Below are 16,502 nucleotides of genomic sequence, written 5' to 3'. Positions count from 1 at the left end.
AGTTGGAATAATCCTGTCCTCCCACTCATTAGCCTATGAAATTACCCTGCCCATAAAATCTACTCACCCCATATTTTGGGGACTGTCACCTTCTGAGATGGCCTATGCTCTGTGAACTGTGTTCCTGCCATTATCACTGTCTCCTTTCGAGATGGATCATATTCTGCATGTGTGTCTAAACAAATCCACTTCTTACCCATCACTTTGTCTCTCACTGAATTCTTTCTGCAACGAGATATTGAGGACCTGAGATTCAGTCAGCCTTGAGAACAGGGGTGTGATTTCAATTTAAAGACAGTGGGTTCAGGTCCCAATCTGAGTTGGGCAGTTTCAATACAGTTCCAAATAGCCAAGAGATCTTTCATGTTAGAGGAAAGGCATCAACCTGGGGCTCTGGGCAGGGATGGGCCATCGGATGCAGCAGGATGGCCCGGGGGCCACCGTGGAGTGATGCTCGTAGCAGACTCTGCAGGGATGTGAGGAACAGAGAGCCTTCTAAGACAGGAGAGGTGAGAGGTGAGGTAGTTCGTGAGGTAGCTCACTTCCACCAGGGGAGGTGAGCCGGGGAGGCAGTTGGCCAGACCCTGGAAGTTCTTGGGACTCAGAGGGGAGAGGCAGGGGCCGTACTTCATCCCGTAGAAGATGGCACTCCCTGAAGTTTCCGAGGGAGCAGCGCCAGGAACAGATGTTTCCAGGAGGTGAATTTGGTGACAAGGGGTAGTGTGAGGGCCATGGTGTGGGTGTCAGCAGGGCGTCCAGCCTTCTTATCATTATCATCCACTAAAGAGAAAATTTAATTGATTTCAGTTTATGAATTCATTTACACTTAAATGCCAAAGAATAAGATTTTTTCAGGGAGGTGGAGCTTTGGAGGGCCACAACCATTGTAACGTCTAAGATTTTTCCACTCTGCAACAAGGGGCTGAGCAACGTGGTGTGAGGGGGTGGAGTGGGGAGGGATGGGCAGATCTGAGAGACACTGTAATGATGCATGATTCAACTTGATTGATCAGGAGGGGGAGAAAGGGCAGGAGGGAGGGGAACAAAATCAGCAAGGGCCCCAGAGCCCACTGCCTGAAGAGCTGGAGAAAGAGCTACAGAACATTGGCAGGTTCACTAAATGAAGGCCAGAAGCATGAGATTTGCAATTATCTCAAGGAAGCGTGGGAACCAATGTCTGCTACATTCAGCCCTTTGTTGTTTGGGTATAGCACAGGAAAGAGTTCTCCTGTGCTCTAGAAATGATATGGAGGAAGTAGGTTGTACTACAGGCCCAGCCATTGCCCCGACCTGCCCCTGATCACAGGCTGGGCCCCCTGACTCCTTCTTTCCAGACTCACTCAATCTCAGCCTGCCCAGACACGGCCCCTCCAGATCAAGACTCCACCCTACTCCGTGTGGGCAGCTGACCACTAAGGGCAGCATCCACATGTACAAAACCACCCCCTAGGCAGGAGCATTATCAGAGATCCAGATGCCACATGCTTGAATACCTAAAGGTTACAAGTCAAGCTAAGAAACTGCTAAATGCTATATATCCTGTCCTACTGCTTTGACCAATACACCTTCATGTCAACCCAGAAGGCCAACCCCAACCTTGGACCCAGGCTTCTGGAAGCTCTGGCTGGCCCAAGATGGGACAGGGAGAATGGCCCAGCTCTGAACGGCCCTATTTCCACCCACAGCAGCACCTGGCACGTGCCTATGGACACCCAGGTGCACCGCCTACACACACACACACACACACACACACACACACACACGCTGCTTGCATTCCACTGCCATGCTCCTGTTATCCATGAGCACCCTTCACCTTGGCCCCTTCTTCCTTTCTCCACCCACTGGGCTCAGACCCCGCGCATTTTTCCTCATTACGAGCATCACCTCTTGAATGAAGGCATCTGATTCTCTGGACAGAACTGACCACTTAACTCCCCCTCCATCAGCAGAGATGCCCTCCATTGCTTCTGTAATACGTGACTGCATGAGTCATTTCTGTTTCACCTGTAGACAGCCTCTTGGGATGTCACTTCTTGGGATGACATTCTGGCATGCCAGGAATGCCAAGCGAAGTGACTGAACCCATGTCTTGTCCAACAAGGGTGGCTCCTTGGCCTTCCTCCTCCCGAACTCCTGGAGGCAGCCCTCCCCTGGTGCCCAAAACCAGCCCTGTTGCACCCACCCTACGGCTTCTCTGTCCTTCCAGCAGTTCTCTGTAATTTCACGACTTGATGTGAAGACTTCATTAACACTGGTCTCCCCGACCAGAGCATTAACACTCCAAGGACTGCGGCTGCACTGCTTACTGCTGGGCCCCCAAGTGCCACCGACCCTGCTTCATACAAATCAGCTCCAAAAAACACCATATTTGTCTTAAGAATGAAAATGAAAGTATTTTGGTTGGAGGACCTAACCTACTTTGTGGCTACTTGCCCACCATCCTGACAAACTCCTTGGGTTTAGTTCAAAAGAATTAACTCAGGGATGAAACCCACGTCTCTTTAGCCTCCTGCATTGCGAGGCAGACCTCGTTACCACTAGCGCCACCTGGGAAGGCCCCCACTTCTACAGTTTGAATTGAAAACCAGCACCATGTGGGACTTCTGTGCTGGTCCAGTGCTTAAGACCACACATCCACTGCAAGGCGTGTGTGTTTAATCCCTGATCAGAGAACTGAGTTCTCACACGCCACTTGGCAAAAAAATTTTTTTAAAGAATCAGCATTGTGCTGGTGAACAGGTGAAATGATGTAGTTGCTGTGTGAGAATGTGTGATGTGTGAGAAGCTGCTGATGTGAAAAAAGTATGAGAGTCCCTCCAAAAATTAAACATAGAACTACCATGGGTTTCAGCAATTCCACTTCTGGGTATATTAACCCCCAAATTGAAAACAGGGCCTTGAACAGATGTTGTACACACATGTTCATGGAAGCTTTTTTCCTAATACCCAAAAGAAAGGAGTAATCCAAATGTCCGATGACAGATACATGGGTAAGCAAGATGTGATATATTCATAAGATGGACTATGTTTGGCCTTAAAAAAGAAAGGAATCCTGTCACACATTACAACATGGATGAGCCTTGAAGACAACACTGAGTGAATCAGCCAGTCACAAAAAGACAAGCACTGTATAATTCTACTTACACGAGGTGCCTAGAGCAGTCAGATTCAGAGGCTGAAAGTAGAATGGTGGTCCTCAGGGACAGGGGGAAGCAGGGAGTAGACAGTTATTGTTTAATGGAGCTTCGGTTTGGGAAGATGAAAAAGCTCTAAACATGGATGCTGGTGATAGCTGGACAACAACGTGAATGTGCTTTGGCCCCTGAACTATATGCTTCAGATGGCTGAGATGGTAAGTTATATGTTCTGGGTGTTTTACACTTGATTTTTTAAAAATTAAAATGTAATTTACAAAAGAGCATATCACTTTTTCTGCGGGTTCTCCTAACCAGGACACACTACCGAACCAGGCAGCTGGGAGCTTAGACAAGATATTTTTGTTTCAACTGATCCCTGGGATTATTAGGAAGCTGCTAGATTTTTAATCTTTTCTTTTTCCAGACTGAAAAGGTCATCCAAGGGGTATCTAGCCTTAGGCAAATTCCTCTCTATCAGGTATTTTTAAATATCAGTCCACAAGGAAGCCCCTATTCGAGACACAAGTTAGAAAGAGAAGGCAGGGATGGAAATACCTACCCCATAATTGTTGAAGGGTACCCTGTGGGTGTGGCCTGCTGAGTAAGTGGGGCTAAGTGCTAAGTGGGAGGTGTGTTAGGCTGGACCTGCATTAGGGCAATTTGGGCCCAGGCTTTGCTTTGGACTGGGGGCCTGGCACAGGGCTGCTCCCAAAGAAGGCAGGCTTACTATTACTTGCACAGAGTCACCTATGTGCTGTCTGTCAGCCTCCTTCCTCAGAGTAACACCCACCAGCAGCCACACTCCTGCCCAGGAGTGAGGGGCTGGGTGGAGTCCCTCCAGAGCACAGGCAGAGACAGCTTCTGGGCTCTAAACCATCCACAGAGCCTCCAGGGACCGTGGATTGTGACAATCATTGGAACCTTGGGCAGTGGGAAGCCCTCTCCTGTGGTGACCCCACCCAGACTGCTTGGTCAGGACCCCTCCAGCTGCAAAGCTATTTCTGAGATCATATATGTGTGCCTCACCGTGAGTTCCCCTAGTCCTACTTCATCCAAGTACCGTCTAGACATCCGGGATAGCCCTGCAGGGAAGAAAAGGAGGCCCAAGGACCAGCTGCCCTGGCGGAGGGGGTTGGGAGCAAGGAGGAGCAGCTCCCACCCTTTGCCTTGGTGACTGAGATGGTGACAGCTGATGTGTAAGGGTCTTATCGCACCTGCTGGAGGTGACACCTCTTTCTCCAGCAGCTCTCCGTGAAACCAGGGCCTTTCCCAGCCTCAGAGGCTTACTTGGGCAGGGCAGGGGTCTGTCCTGATCCTTCATACTCTGGGGGAGTCCAGCTGATGGGCCCAGCACTTGCAGGGACCAGAATACAGGAAGCCAAATTTGCTGCCCGAACGTGGCTTGAGGAAGGAGCACCCTGACTGGGGCTGCAGCCTGTTGGATGATTCTCCTCAGAGCTGAGTTTTCTGAGAATGTGGCAGGATTTCACTCGCTGGTCCTGAGAGCTAGCTCCTGGCTTTCTCCCAGAGGAGGAGGGTGGTTTTATGAGGCTTTCACTTTTGCATCTGACATCACAGAAGAAACCCAAGTTTTGCCCCTAGTTGTTCTGTGCTCATCACTTAACCCTCTGGAGCCCAGGCTCTTCTGCAAACTGAAGGTCCTGACCAGTTGATAGCTCAGGCTCCTGCCAGCAACGACAGCCTCCATGAGAAAGTTACAAGGCGTTATTCAGAAGGTCACTCACACCCAGACACACGCAGCTGCCCCACAGAACTGTGTTCTGCCGAAAGGCTACACTATGACTTTTGAGGACCCTGGACTCTTGCCTTCATGGACCCTTCCACCAGATAAAACATTTTAAAAAGTATTGGTATAAAGATGACTATATTAGTACTATATATTAATATTTTATTCTACCTAAAATTTTATTTTTTCCTTCTGATTTTAAAATAAAATCTTTGTAGAGGCCCCCTAGGAGTATTGTTTGTGAGCTCTAAACCCTATACCTACTCTGCTTAATTGCCTAGCACTGGAGGACACATAGGTCAAAGGAGGCAAGAAAGAGACCCACTCAGGAGGGTGGGTCAGCAGCTGTGTGACGTGGGCCAGTCAGCTCACCTCTCCATACCTCACGTTCCTCATCTGGGCATAACAATATCTACTTCATAATTATGGTCTACTTCATGGAGTTGCAAGGACTGAAGTAAGATGATGTCTGTAAGTGCCCTGATTAGAATGGTGCCAGGCACAGAAGTCACCAAGAATCGTTCGTTGGCGTTAATGCTATTGTTTGGCAACCTTGTCCCAGTCACCTGCTGACCCTCTGCATCTTAGCTCATCCTCCAGAACAGCGGTCCCCAGCCCCCTTGGCATCAGATACTGGTTTCATGGAAGATAATTTTTCCACGGACAGGGGAGGTTTCTGGATGATTCAAGTACATTACATTTATTGTGCACTTCATTTCTATTATTATGCCATCAGCTCCACCTCAGATCATCAGGCATTAGATCCTAGAGGCTGGGGACCCCTGCTCTAGAAGAAAAACAAAGAGGAGATTTCTGCTTATAGGATATCATCTCGCTTGGACCTCCTGGAGCACATCCAGCTAATTTTAGAGCTACTTACTCAGGAAAATGTTACTGAAGTTCATGAAATTCTCTGGTGGCATTACCCAGAGAAAGCCGTCGAGGGCAGCTGAATGCCTGGCTGAGCAGCTTTCTGTCCCAGCAGGAAGAAGAGGCAGGGACTGTCATTTGTCGCCTGCTTTATCTTCCTGCTTGGCAGGTGTCAGAGCTCAGGGAACTGAGTGAGAGGCTTTGAAAATGCAAAGGCCCCTGGGATAGATTAACATCCTAATCCCCTCACAGTCACACAAGAGGGAGGCCTGACAGCTGGCTTTTTCTAAGGGGCTGTGAACCTGTAGGTGCCGGGGGCTTTACATACATCATCTTGTTTAATCCTGACAGCCCCCACAGATGGAGGGATTACTCCCCCCACTTCACAAACCACAAGCAGAGGGTCGGTGGCTTGCTCACAAGTCACTCCTGCTCCTTCCTGCTGGTCCAGGAGGACGCTGGCACCTGAGAGAAGTTCAAGAGCAAGCTAAAGGGGAGTAGAGACAAGCCTGCCAGGGTCTCTCTGGCCAGGGTGCGTCAGCTGCCATGCTCTGGGCCTCAGTTTCCCCATCTGCACAAGGGGTGCCTGAGCCTGTGTCTCATGCAACCTGTGAGTCCCATCCTTCCCCCTGCCTTGTCGGTGCAGATGGCTCGCCCCTGTCCAGGCTCCTCTCTCCCTGTTGCATTTTTCTCCAGGTCCTGAGAAGGGCAGCCACCATCCATGCCACCCCTGCTGTACCCCCAAGAGCAGGGAAACTCTTTTGGGGTCAAGTCTGCAAGGGGCCTTTGCAAGGGGTTAAATTGTTTTTTGGGTTTTCTTTTTTTAACATCTTTTTTGTTTTTTTTTTTTTGCCACATTATGCAGCATACGGGATCTTAGCTTCCCAACCAGGGACTGAGCCCACTCCCTCTGCCCTGGGAGTGTGGAGTCTTAACCACTGGACCACCAGGGAAGTTCCTGCAAGGGGTTAAATGGTTGCTGCATGGTCAAGCAGGTGGCCCCCCTCAGAAACCCAAATCCCCAGCCAGGCAAGGGGCGGCAGAGAACAGAGTCATTTTCTGTGCAAAACTTCCCACCTGCTCTTATTCTTTTAAGAAAGGCAAGTTGGCAGCAGCAGGGCTAGGCCTTTAAGAATGTAAACAGCTTCATCGTCCCAACGCCTCTTCTCAACACTCACTTCCTTCCATCGCTTTGCTCCAGGGGATAATTACTGAGTTGGGCTTTGCTGACCATGACTGGGAAACTCAAGGCCCCCGGGGAGGAGGGCTGTGCCTGAGGGAACCTGATGGAACAGCAGCAGAGGGCTGTCCTGGGATCAGGCCCCAAAGGGCTGAAGGTAGGGGGCACACATCTTACCTCCAAAGGCAGGCCTCATGGTGAAATCGTGGTCACATCTTACCTCCAAAGGCAGGCCTCATGGTGAAATCGTGGTCATCCACTCTGAGAAGCGGCTGAGGTTTTCCATGTCGGATTTTGGTCATATCAGGGTTCTTCTTATACAGGTGACTGCAAAGACAGGCAAGAAACTTTTTCCATCCTCCCACCAAGGCATTGTGTAAAATGATTTGGGGAGATTACTTTCTGCAGGACCTACCTGTTAAGACACTTTTCCCCCATCTTACTGTCTCTTTCTCCCCTGAAGGGAGGTTGAGAGATAAACGATCCTTGCTCCCCTATCCCTGCTTGCCCCCAGCACCCCAGGCCCTCACCAACAGGCTGACCTGAGGACCTGGCCCTTCCAGAGGCTTCTAAAACAGATCCCCCGCAGACAGGACCCCATTCTACCTTGGCAAGCTCCTAATTGTCTCGCCAAAAGTCATGATTAGATGACCAATGCTTCGGTTGAACGGTTTATGGTGGGTTTTTTTTTTTCTTTTGAAATATTTCTTTAGGAATTTCCCTGGTGGTCCAGTGGTTAAGAATCTGCCTACTAATGCAGGAACATATCCTGATCCGGGAAGATCCCACATGCTGCAGAGCAACTAAGCCCATGTGCCACAACTATGAAAGCCCACGTCCCAGAGGCAGTGCTCAACAACAAGAGAAGCCACCGCAATGAGGCTTAAGGGAGAGATCTACCTGCTTGCTGCAATTAGAGAAAGCATGCTTGCAGCGGCCAAGACCCAGTGCAGCCAAGAATTAATTAAATAAATTAATTAACTTACAAAAATTTCTTCAATGTTGTTATAATATTGGTTTTGTGATAAGTAAAATTCTGAGACAAATAAAGTTTTAACAGGCTAGTTTGATCCTAGCCAGACCTGATATTCCTCATGTCCGTCCAGTTGGCAGCTGTCTACAAAAGCGGAGAGAGCCTCAACCCTCGGGAGAACAGACCGTTCACAGCCAGCGGTCATGGAGGCCACAGCTGGGCACAGAACTGCTCGAACCATCCAGCCAGGTGGTGAGGGAGGGGGGCTGGAGCCCAGGATGGCAGACCCCACTTTGCTGTCCTTCCTTTAACCCAGAGGACGAAGGAGTGATTCTCTCCTCACTCACACTCATTCTTTCCATATCTTTTTTCCCACCACAACCACACATAACCCTAAAGCAGTCAAGTTCCAAATATTCCAAAGCAATATTCTACTTACAGGATGATCATTAAACAGGAAGCATGATGAGAGAGGGAGAATAAAATGGAGAGGAAGGAAGGAGTGCAAGCAAGCCCGTTATTTGAACATTTGGGTCTGATGGAATGTGAGTTTTAATTCTTTTTTTTTTTTTTTTTGGCCATACTGTGATGCTTATAGGATCTTAAAGTTCCCCAATAGGGATGGAAAGTGGGCCCCAGCAGTGAAAACCCAGAATCCTCACCACTAGGCCACCAGGAAACTCCCTGAGATTTAATTCTTGATGGAAGGAAATAATCTTATAAGAAATCAGTGTTACTATAATACTATCTGTAATGTGTTAGATTATTGAAAGATTTTAGAAATCAAGGGAGAGACTTTTTTTTGAATGTCTATTATTCATTTATATACACCCCTATTTACTCTCTGTGTTCTTATCACACTTCATTGACTTTTTAGAGAAACAAGCATATTTCCTGTTTAAATTCTGTAAGAGGAGAGTGACACATTCCCTGTCTCGGGATCCTGTTCTTTGAGACATCTTCCTATGAAATCCTTAAATTTCATTCTCTCAGCTCTGCCCAGATGGTATTATTTGATGGGAGATCAAGGAAATGGCAACCCACTCCAGTATTCTTGTCTAGAATATCCCATGGACAGAAGAGCCTGGCGGGCTGCAGTTGATGGGGTCGCCAAGTCACAATTGAAGTGACTTAGCATGCAGCATGCCTAAAAGAATTTGCACAGAGGGTCTGTTCCTGGAATAGAGCTGTCACCAGAGATGTCTGCAAAGAATAGAGGGTAGGGGTGGTGGAGAAACTCTGCAGGGCCTGGAGATCAGCATCCACCATGTCCCACTGTCTGCACAGCCTGGCACACCATTGCTTTACCAAACATTTCTTTTTCCATCTTCATGTGAATTACCTTCCTCCTGACTGAAGTCCTAAACCACTACCTCCAACATCCTCCTTTGTCTTTAGCTAAAGATGGTATTTAATGTGAGGGCTTGGCCATTTGGGAGAATTACTCATTTTTCCTGTGTCTCTCCCATGGATACAGATTATTGAACCTTTGTTTGATCTTCTCCTGTTAAGTTCTCTCATGTCAATTTTACCTACACCAACCAGAAGAACCTAGCAAGGCAGAGGAAAATGTCTTTGTCTGGACAATATGGACAGCCATCCTGCTCTCTCGTTGCACGATTCTTTGATTCCTGGACTAAAATTTATTTTCTCAGCACATTCCTATGGAGCATTTACTCTGTCCAAAGACTCCTCACTCAAGTCATGGGAGGACAGACACTCATTCCCCTTACAGAGCTGATAAATAGATGGTAAACAAATGGAGAGAGAAAGAATATGACTTCAGAAAGTAAGTGCCATAAAGATATAATAAGCCAGAGTAAGGAAGAAGAGAGAGATGGGTCAGGGTAGAGGGTGGTCAAGGAAGCCTTGTGAGCCCTGGAGGGAAGGTGAGCTGTGAGAGGGGCTGAAGAAGTGCATCCTGAGAGAGGGACCAGCAAGCGCAAATGTCCTGAGGTGAGTCTTGTGTGTGGAACAGTAAGAAGACCAGTGGGTCTGAGGAGGAGGAAAGCAGTAAGAAAGGAGGTGGGAGACAAGGCCAGGGGCTAGGTCTGAGGCCCTCAGACGTATGACACTGAGAGGGGAAGCTCACGGGAATTCTGAGCAGGGGAGTCACAAGGTCTGGATTAATACCTGAGACGATCACTCAGGTAGAAGAGATGGTGGAAGGGCAGAGAAGCAGCAGGAAACCATCAGAAGGCTTTTGCTGAGAGAACATGCTACCTGGGTTAGGGCAGGGAGTGGTGAGGGTGTAGAGAAGTGATCAGATTTCAGGGAGGCAGAAAGACCTTGCTGATGGCTTGGGGATGGGGATGGGGGAAACAGAGAGGCAAGGATGGCCCAGGTTTATGACGAGCACCTGGGTGAATGGTGCAAACATTCACTAAGATAAAAACTGGGGGAGTGGCATGTTTGTGGAGATGATGGTGCATCAGATTCTTAGGAGCCATCTTGATTTCCAAACGCCTGCGAGACACCAGGTAGAAAGTGCAAACAGGGTGGCGGCAACTCAGAAAGCAGGAGCAGTAGCAGTGTTTTCACTTCCTTTGGCCTTGTAGGTTCTGGAGGTCCCTGGGGTCTCAGCAGAGGTGCCTGACCCTCCTTCTCCTGGAGCCCTTTGAACTCTGCCCTCAAACACCCTGGCCCAACTTCCTCCCCTTCTCCCCTTCTCCCTGCTAATTCTCATCAGCATTCAAACTGAATTCTAGTCTCTCTCACCTTGAACCAAAACAAAGAAGAAGATCTGTCCAGACCCCACAACCTCCTCATGCAAAATTCACTGGAAAGTGAAGGTGGCGCTGTGGTGGTAGTTATACTCTCATTTGAACATTTCTTTGTTTAAAAAATCATCTCTCCCTCCTCCCAATAAGTAAATCACTTTCCCAAAGAGCTGCAGCCACTTCCTCAGTCCCAAGTGCTTCTTCCCCACTCGTGCCTGAGCCGAGGCCCTGCAGGTGCCCTTGCCGAAGGTCGGGGAGGGCCAGCCTCTGCTGGAAACCTCGTCTTCCGGGACAGGGCGCTTGGTCCTCCTCCCACCTCCACTGCAGTTTTTCTCCCTCCTCAGCCCCTTCGTTTCATGCCAGTTTCCTCAGGGCCCTGTCTCAGCCACCTTCTCTCCCTTTCAACACTCTCTCTGGCAATGGCTTTAACTGGCATTCACTTACTGATGATTCCGAGATCTATGTCCCTTGCCCTGGACCTTTGTATCCTACTAACTGGTTATTCCCAGCTGGGTATCCTATAGGCTTTTCAACTCAACATGTCCACAGTTTGAGAACTTCTAAGCGCAAGGTAACCCAGCTGAAGGATGGGTGGACCATTGTATGAAACTGGAGAAAGGGTAGGAGGGGTGAGGATGAAATGGACAGACTGAGGTTGCAGAGCTCAGCCAGGGAGAGCCTTGAAGATGCTGTGAAGAATTTTATCTCTAACCAAAGGCTGAGGGAAAACATGGAAGGGTGCTGGAGCAAGAAGTCTTGATCAGATTTGCTTTTGGACAAGGCAGCTGCAGCTGCAAGCTCTGAGGAGAGGCCAGTGGTCTCTTCCTGTCCTTTAGTTGGAAGGTAGGACCTCAGTCAGTTCCCTAGAAGCTTGTGTGGTCACAGAGAGGTCATTTCAAGGACCTGCCGCCCTCTTGGGTCTCTTCCCCAAGAAGCTGAGCAGGACCAGGCATGGTTCCCTGCGTGGCAGCCCCTGGGGAGCTGTTCAGAAGCCTCAGCAAAGACATCCCAGGATGGTGGGAGGCAGAGCTCAGCCTGAGGGCTTAGCCCATCACGGACATTAAATTGTAAGGGCAGCCGGCTCGCTGCCCTCCCTGCCTTGCAGGGAGCAAATCCCTCCGGGTCAGCACAGTTTCTCTGTTTGGAGGGGAGGATTAGGGCAGCGGAAGTCCTCACATGCCAACATGCTGGGGAGAGGGAGATTGACATCCCAGTGCCATTCAGAGGACCTGGAATTTTTCTTAAAGGTCCAGTCATTTGATAACTCGGGCCACTGATACCCCGAGGCTTGGGCTGTTTGTGTGAGCAGGATGCCCTGCATCCATCCTTCACAATGGGTGCCCACCCGATTTCGAATGCCCGAGCCCTCCCACCTCAGACTCCAGGGGCAGTATGTTGGGCCCCAGCTGCGAGGCTGGGAATCTTCACAGAACCTCAAATCCAGTGAAAGGGGGAGAGCAGAAAAATGTGTTCACTGCACCTTGAGAAGCAGGGCGAGTGCCATCGTTTTGAGGGTTATTTGCTGCAATACTAACAGCAATCATAACGACCACACCCCCTTGAGTCACCCCTCCTTTCACAGGCCCCAAGCTGCAGTCACCCCATCATTCTATTTGGAGAAATGAGGTTCAGAAAGATCAGGAAACATGGCCACACAGACAGCAAGCAGCAGAAGCAGGTCTCCAATCTGGTTTTCCCTGACTTCCCAACCCCACAGACCTCTGGGGAGAGGGAGGGTCACTGGGGAGAGAGAGAGAAGGGTTCCTGGGTCCAGCCTTGGAGCCATGATGCAGAGAGAAGGGTGGTCAAGTGCAGGCAGAAGCAAGGGGGCAGCAAGTGGGGAGGAAAGATGAAAGGGGCCCCGTGCTTTGGGACCAGGAGAGGCCAGACAGTGTGATCAGGACAGCCCAAACTCCCAGGTCTTGTTGTATTTTCAGATCTCAAGAGAGAAGGGCCTCTCTTGGCAGGGAAGCAGTCATGTGGTTGGGGGGCCACCTGAGGCAGCAGGATGGGAAGAAGTTGGAATAAAGCTGGGAGGCTAAGAGGCCAGAAGAACAGAACAAAACAGAGAGCCAAGAGCAAACAGGCTCACTTGGCAGTGAGTCAGTAAAAAGGGACACAAAGGGTCAGAAAACTGGAAGAGGTTTTGAAAAAGCTGCAGCTGGACAGAATAATTGTTTTGTGAGGGTATGTTGGCTAGAGTGACACAGGGAAGGCTGACAGGTTAAAAGAGGTCCCTGTGTGGCTGTATATGTGAGTGTGACCATATGTGTTACATGTGAATGTATGACTGTATGTGAGACCAAGTGTGCGGTATGTGGTGTGGGGTATATCTGTGTGTGTCTGTGTGTCTGTGTGAACAGGACATCTAAGAGGAGCTATTCCACAGAGATGAAATGCTCTAAGACTATAAGGAGAAAGTGTCAGGTCATTTCATTCCTATTTATCAGTATAGCTTAACTCTTGTGTCAATAATGAAAGTACTTTCTTGTCAAATATTTGGCTGAAATTTTTCACACACAGACGTAGCTCTGTGATTGTCTGAGTGTGCACACACCCTGGTGGATTGCAGAAAGGCCTGGAACCATGTTTCCTGATATGACTTTTCTCTATTGTTTCTTCTGGTTTCTGCTCAATAATTATTTTATATTCTTTGAATGATGTATGTTCATCTTTTCACCCACATGACCACCTTATGGGATAGATTTCAAGTTCTCATTCCTAAGGGTCAGATTTAATTCATCAATAAACAGTATGAAGTTTCCTCAAAAAATTAAAACTAGAATTACCATATGATCCAGCAGTTCCACTCTGGGTGGAAGAAACCAAAAACACTAATTTGAAAAGATACATGCACCCCAATGTTCATAGCAGCATTGTTTACAATGGCCAAGATGTGGAAGCAACCTCAGTGTCCGTAACAAATGAGTTAAGAAGACGTGGTATATATTACAATGGAACAGTACTCAGTCATAAAAAGAAGAATGAAATTTTGCCATTTGCAACAACAGGAATTGCAAAAGGGCAGGGAGAAGTTGGAATAAAGGAGGATATTATGCTAAGTGAAACATTAATAAGAGAAAGACAAATACTGTATGATATCACTTATATGCAAAATCTAAAAAATAAAACAAACTAGTGAATATAACAAAAAAAATAGACTCAGATTTAGAGAACAAATTAGTGATTAGGAGTGGGGAGAGGGAAGGGGAAGGGGTGAGAGAGGGGTAGGGGCATAAGAGGTACAAACTACTATGTATAAAGTAAATAAGGATATATTGTACAGCACAGAGAATATAGCCAATATTTTATAGTATCTATAAATGGAGTATAAGCTATAAAACTTTTGAATCACTTTGCTCTATACCTGAAACTAATATAATACTGAAAATCAACTATACTACAGTTTAAAAAAAATTTTTAAACAAATTCAGTCTGTCCACAAGCTCAAGCAGGTGTCTGGGAATGAGACTGTGGGTCTTCTGAGGAGGGACAGAGATGCTGTAATTGCCCAGGTTGCAGAGTGGAATCCCTGAGGGTCCCAGAGGGGCTCATGCTGAACCCAGCACCACTGGAGAGAATAGACAGGTTCAGATAAAACTTTCCTTCCAACCTGAGTAAGTCAGGGTCCTAGGATCTGGTCCCGACAAGCCACTAACAACTGCATGAGTTACTCAGGCTGACGTCTTGGCCTCTGTAAAATGAGGCAGTGTTTCCCCATGTGTTCTCTGTGAAATATGAAACCCCCAAGATAGTCCAAAAAAAGTGTTTGTTTTTTTTTATAACCTCTGTGTAATTTATCCCCCTCTTCAAATACACAATGTCTATTTACATAGTAAAAGTACCTGTTTAAAATGGTCTAAACCAGGATTTCCCAAGCTTCTTTGACCCTGGAGCCTCTTTTTCATACAACACCTATTCACATGTACAGAATTAGAACTCAGGGGAACTGCTGGATCCAGTGACCTCTGAGGTTCCTGCCAGTTCAACAGCCTAGGATCCTGAGATTACATGTAACCAGGATGAGCCCTCGAGAGTGCTGCTTCTTTGCCATCATCCTGGTCAGTCTGTATCTGGGTGCTTTCTGACTGAGTGGTATTAGACTCCACAGAGTCTTCACGTCTCCCAGAGCAGCGGTCTCTAACGTAGGGGCACACGTGGAGGGCTCAAGATAGTCCACTGGGTTGCAGGAAGTAGAGACTGTAACTCTTATTTACAATTAATTTTTATTTAAAAACAAACCTATCAAGCTTTAATTTAATACACATATTTATAATAGTACATGTATGCAATTTGTGCACATATATACATACATACACACATACACACACACACACACGCACTGGAGGTACAGTTTGAAAAAATTGTCACTGATAGTGGTACATGATTAGGAAGGGAAACTAGGGAGTGCCCTAGTAGTCCAGTGTTTAGGACTCTGTGATCTCACTGCCAAGGGCCCAGGTTCAACCCCTGGTTGGGAAACTAAGATCCTGAAAGCTGATGTGACGAAAAAAAATTTTTTTAAAAAGGAGACCACTGGCTTAGAAAATGTACCTCAAGTTATTAGCTTGTATTCATAATCACTAGTTCACGCAGTGCCTAGTAGGATGGAAAACAGGTGTGTAACATCTCACACGTGGTGTGGATATCTTGGCTGCTTGATCTTTCCTTTGTGCTGAACAGACCTAGAGTATTGTGCTTGGTATATCAGTTCAAAACACACAGTAAGGAACTTGATTTGTGATAATGAGTGCACATTCTGGGCCTAACCAGTTTTTCTTGGAAATGTTTCCCTTACATCACAAAATTGCCTTCTCTGTTGTCCACACAAGTATTTCTGTTAAGCTAGCCAATTTCAAACCCCTTTCCTAAGATTCAAAACAGTGAAATGATACTCGAAACCATTATAAAATTGTTACCAATCAAATAATTTAAAGAAAATAACTCCCAGTTACATGTTTTCTTCAGAATTCAAACTAAATTCCTATATACCGTTCCCCTCAAAAAAAATTGTTGAGGTAATTGCTTAGCAAGCCATTTATGGTCCCTACAGGATGTAATCCCGAGAATCAAAGCAGCACAATCTGAGAAGTACAAAGATGCTTTACCCACTAAGTCTTCAGCTACCTGCCTTAAATCAGAAGGCTTTGAAGGAACACAAACATCCGAATGAAAGGCCCAGCCTGGTCACTCACTACTGGTGACACGATAGTGTATTTGTGCCCAGTGAGAGGCTGTGCTCATCTCCCTCTGACTGGAAGAGATTCCAGTAGGACGGACGATCTAACCCCCAGCCCTCCCAGAAGCTGTCCCACAGAGTGCAGCTGCCACCCCCAGCCACCTTCCCCCCATCCTGCCCACGGCTTTACCTTGGCTTGGTTTCCAGCGGCCCTGTCCCTCTCCTCCTCTTGGGCTTTCTGCTCTCCACAAGAACCATCAAGCAAAACAAGAACAAAATGAGTCTTGGAAAATAAGGCATCCTGTGAATGTCTGTGATGCTGCAAGCTGCCTTCCAGGGACCTGCAGCAGGGCAGATACCCCCAGGCTTAACCATTGAGTCGGTCTGCTGCCTTGAGCCGGTGCTGCGAGGAGGGCATGGCTGGCCTGGCTGAGTTTCCCAATCTAATATTGATACTGAGGCTTGTGCCAACCCACTTCCCACCCCTTTGGGCTGTCGTGACACCAACAGCAAGGCTTTGCCCTCCCTGCTACTTAGTGATTGGCTATTAGTAAGTTGGTTCTCCTGTGAAACTCAGCTTCCGCTGTGTCCTAGTAGAGCTTTGGTTAAAACTGTTACATAAAAAAAAGAAATTAAATCTCTTGAACATGCCAGCTTTTTGCTGAGATCATTAATCCATCTCGCTGGTGACATAAA

General features: G+C 47.7%; 1 protein-coding gene across 1 annotated transcript in view; it reads right to left on the bottom strand.

Moving 5' to 3' along the window:
* The window catches only part of GABRR2 (gamma-aminobutyric acid type A receptor subunit rho2), a 39,190-nt gene extending 23,009 nt beyond the window's left edge, over positions 1-16,181 (bottom strand). Inside the window, exons 1-2 of the mRNA XM_068985143.1 lie at positions 15,997-16,181; positions 7,155-7,261 (exon numbers count right to left, since the gene is read on the bottom strand). Of these exons, the coding sequence (XP_068841244.1) occupies positions 7,155-7,261; positions 15,997-16,181 (292 nt within the window). The remainder of the gene's footprint in view (positions 1-7,154; positions 7,262-15,996) is intronic.
* Positions 16,182-16,502: the final 321 nt, after the last annotated feature.

Source organism: Capricornis sumatraensis, chromosome 13 (assembly GCF_032405125.1).
Source record: "Capricornis sumatraensis isolate serow.1 chromosome 13, serow.2, whole genome shotgun sequence".
Classification (NCBI taxonomy): domain Eukaryota; kingdom Metazoa; phylum Chordata; class Mammalia; order Artiodactyla; family Bovidae; genus Capricornis; species Capricornis sumatraensis.
This window is presented reverse-complemented; position numbering and strand designations above follow the sequence as displayed.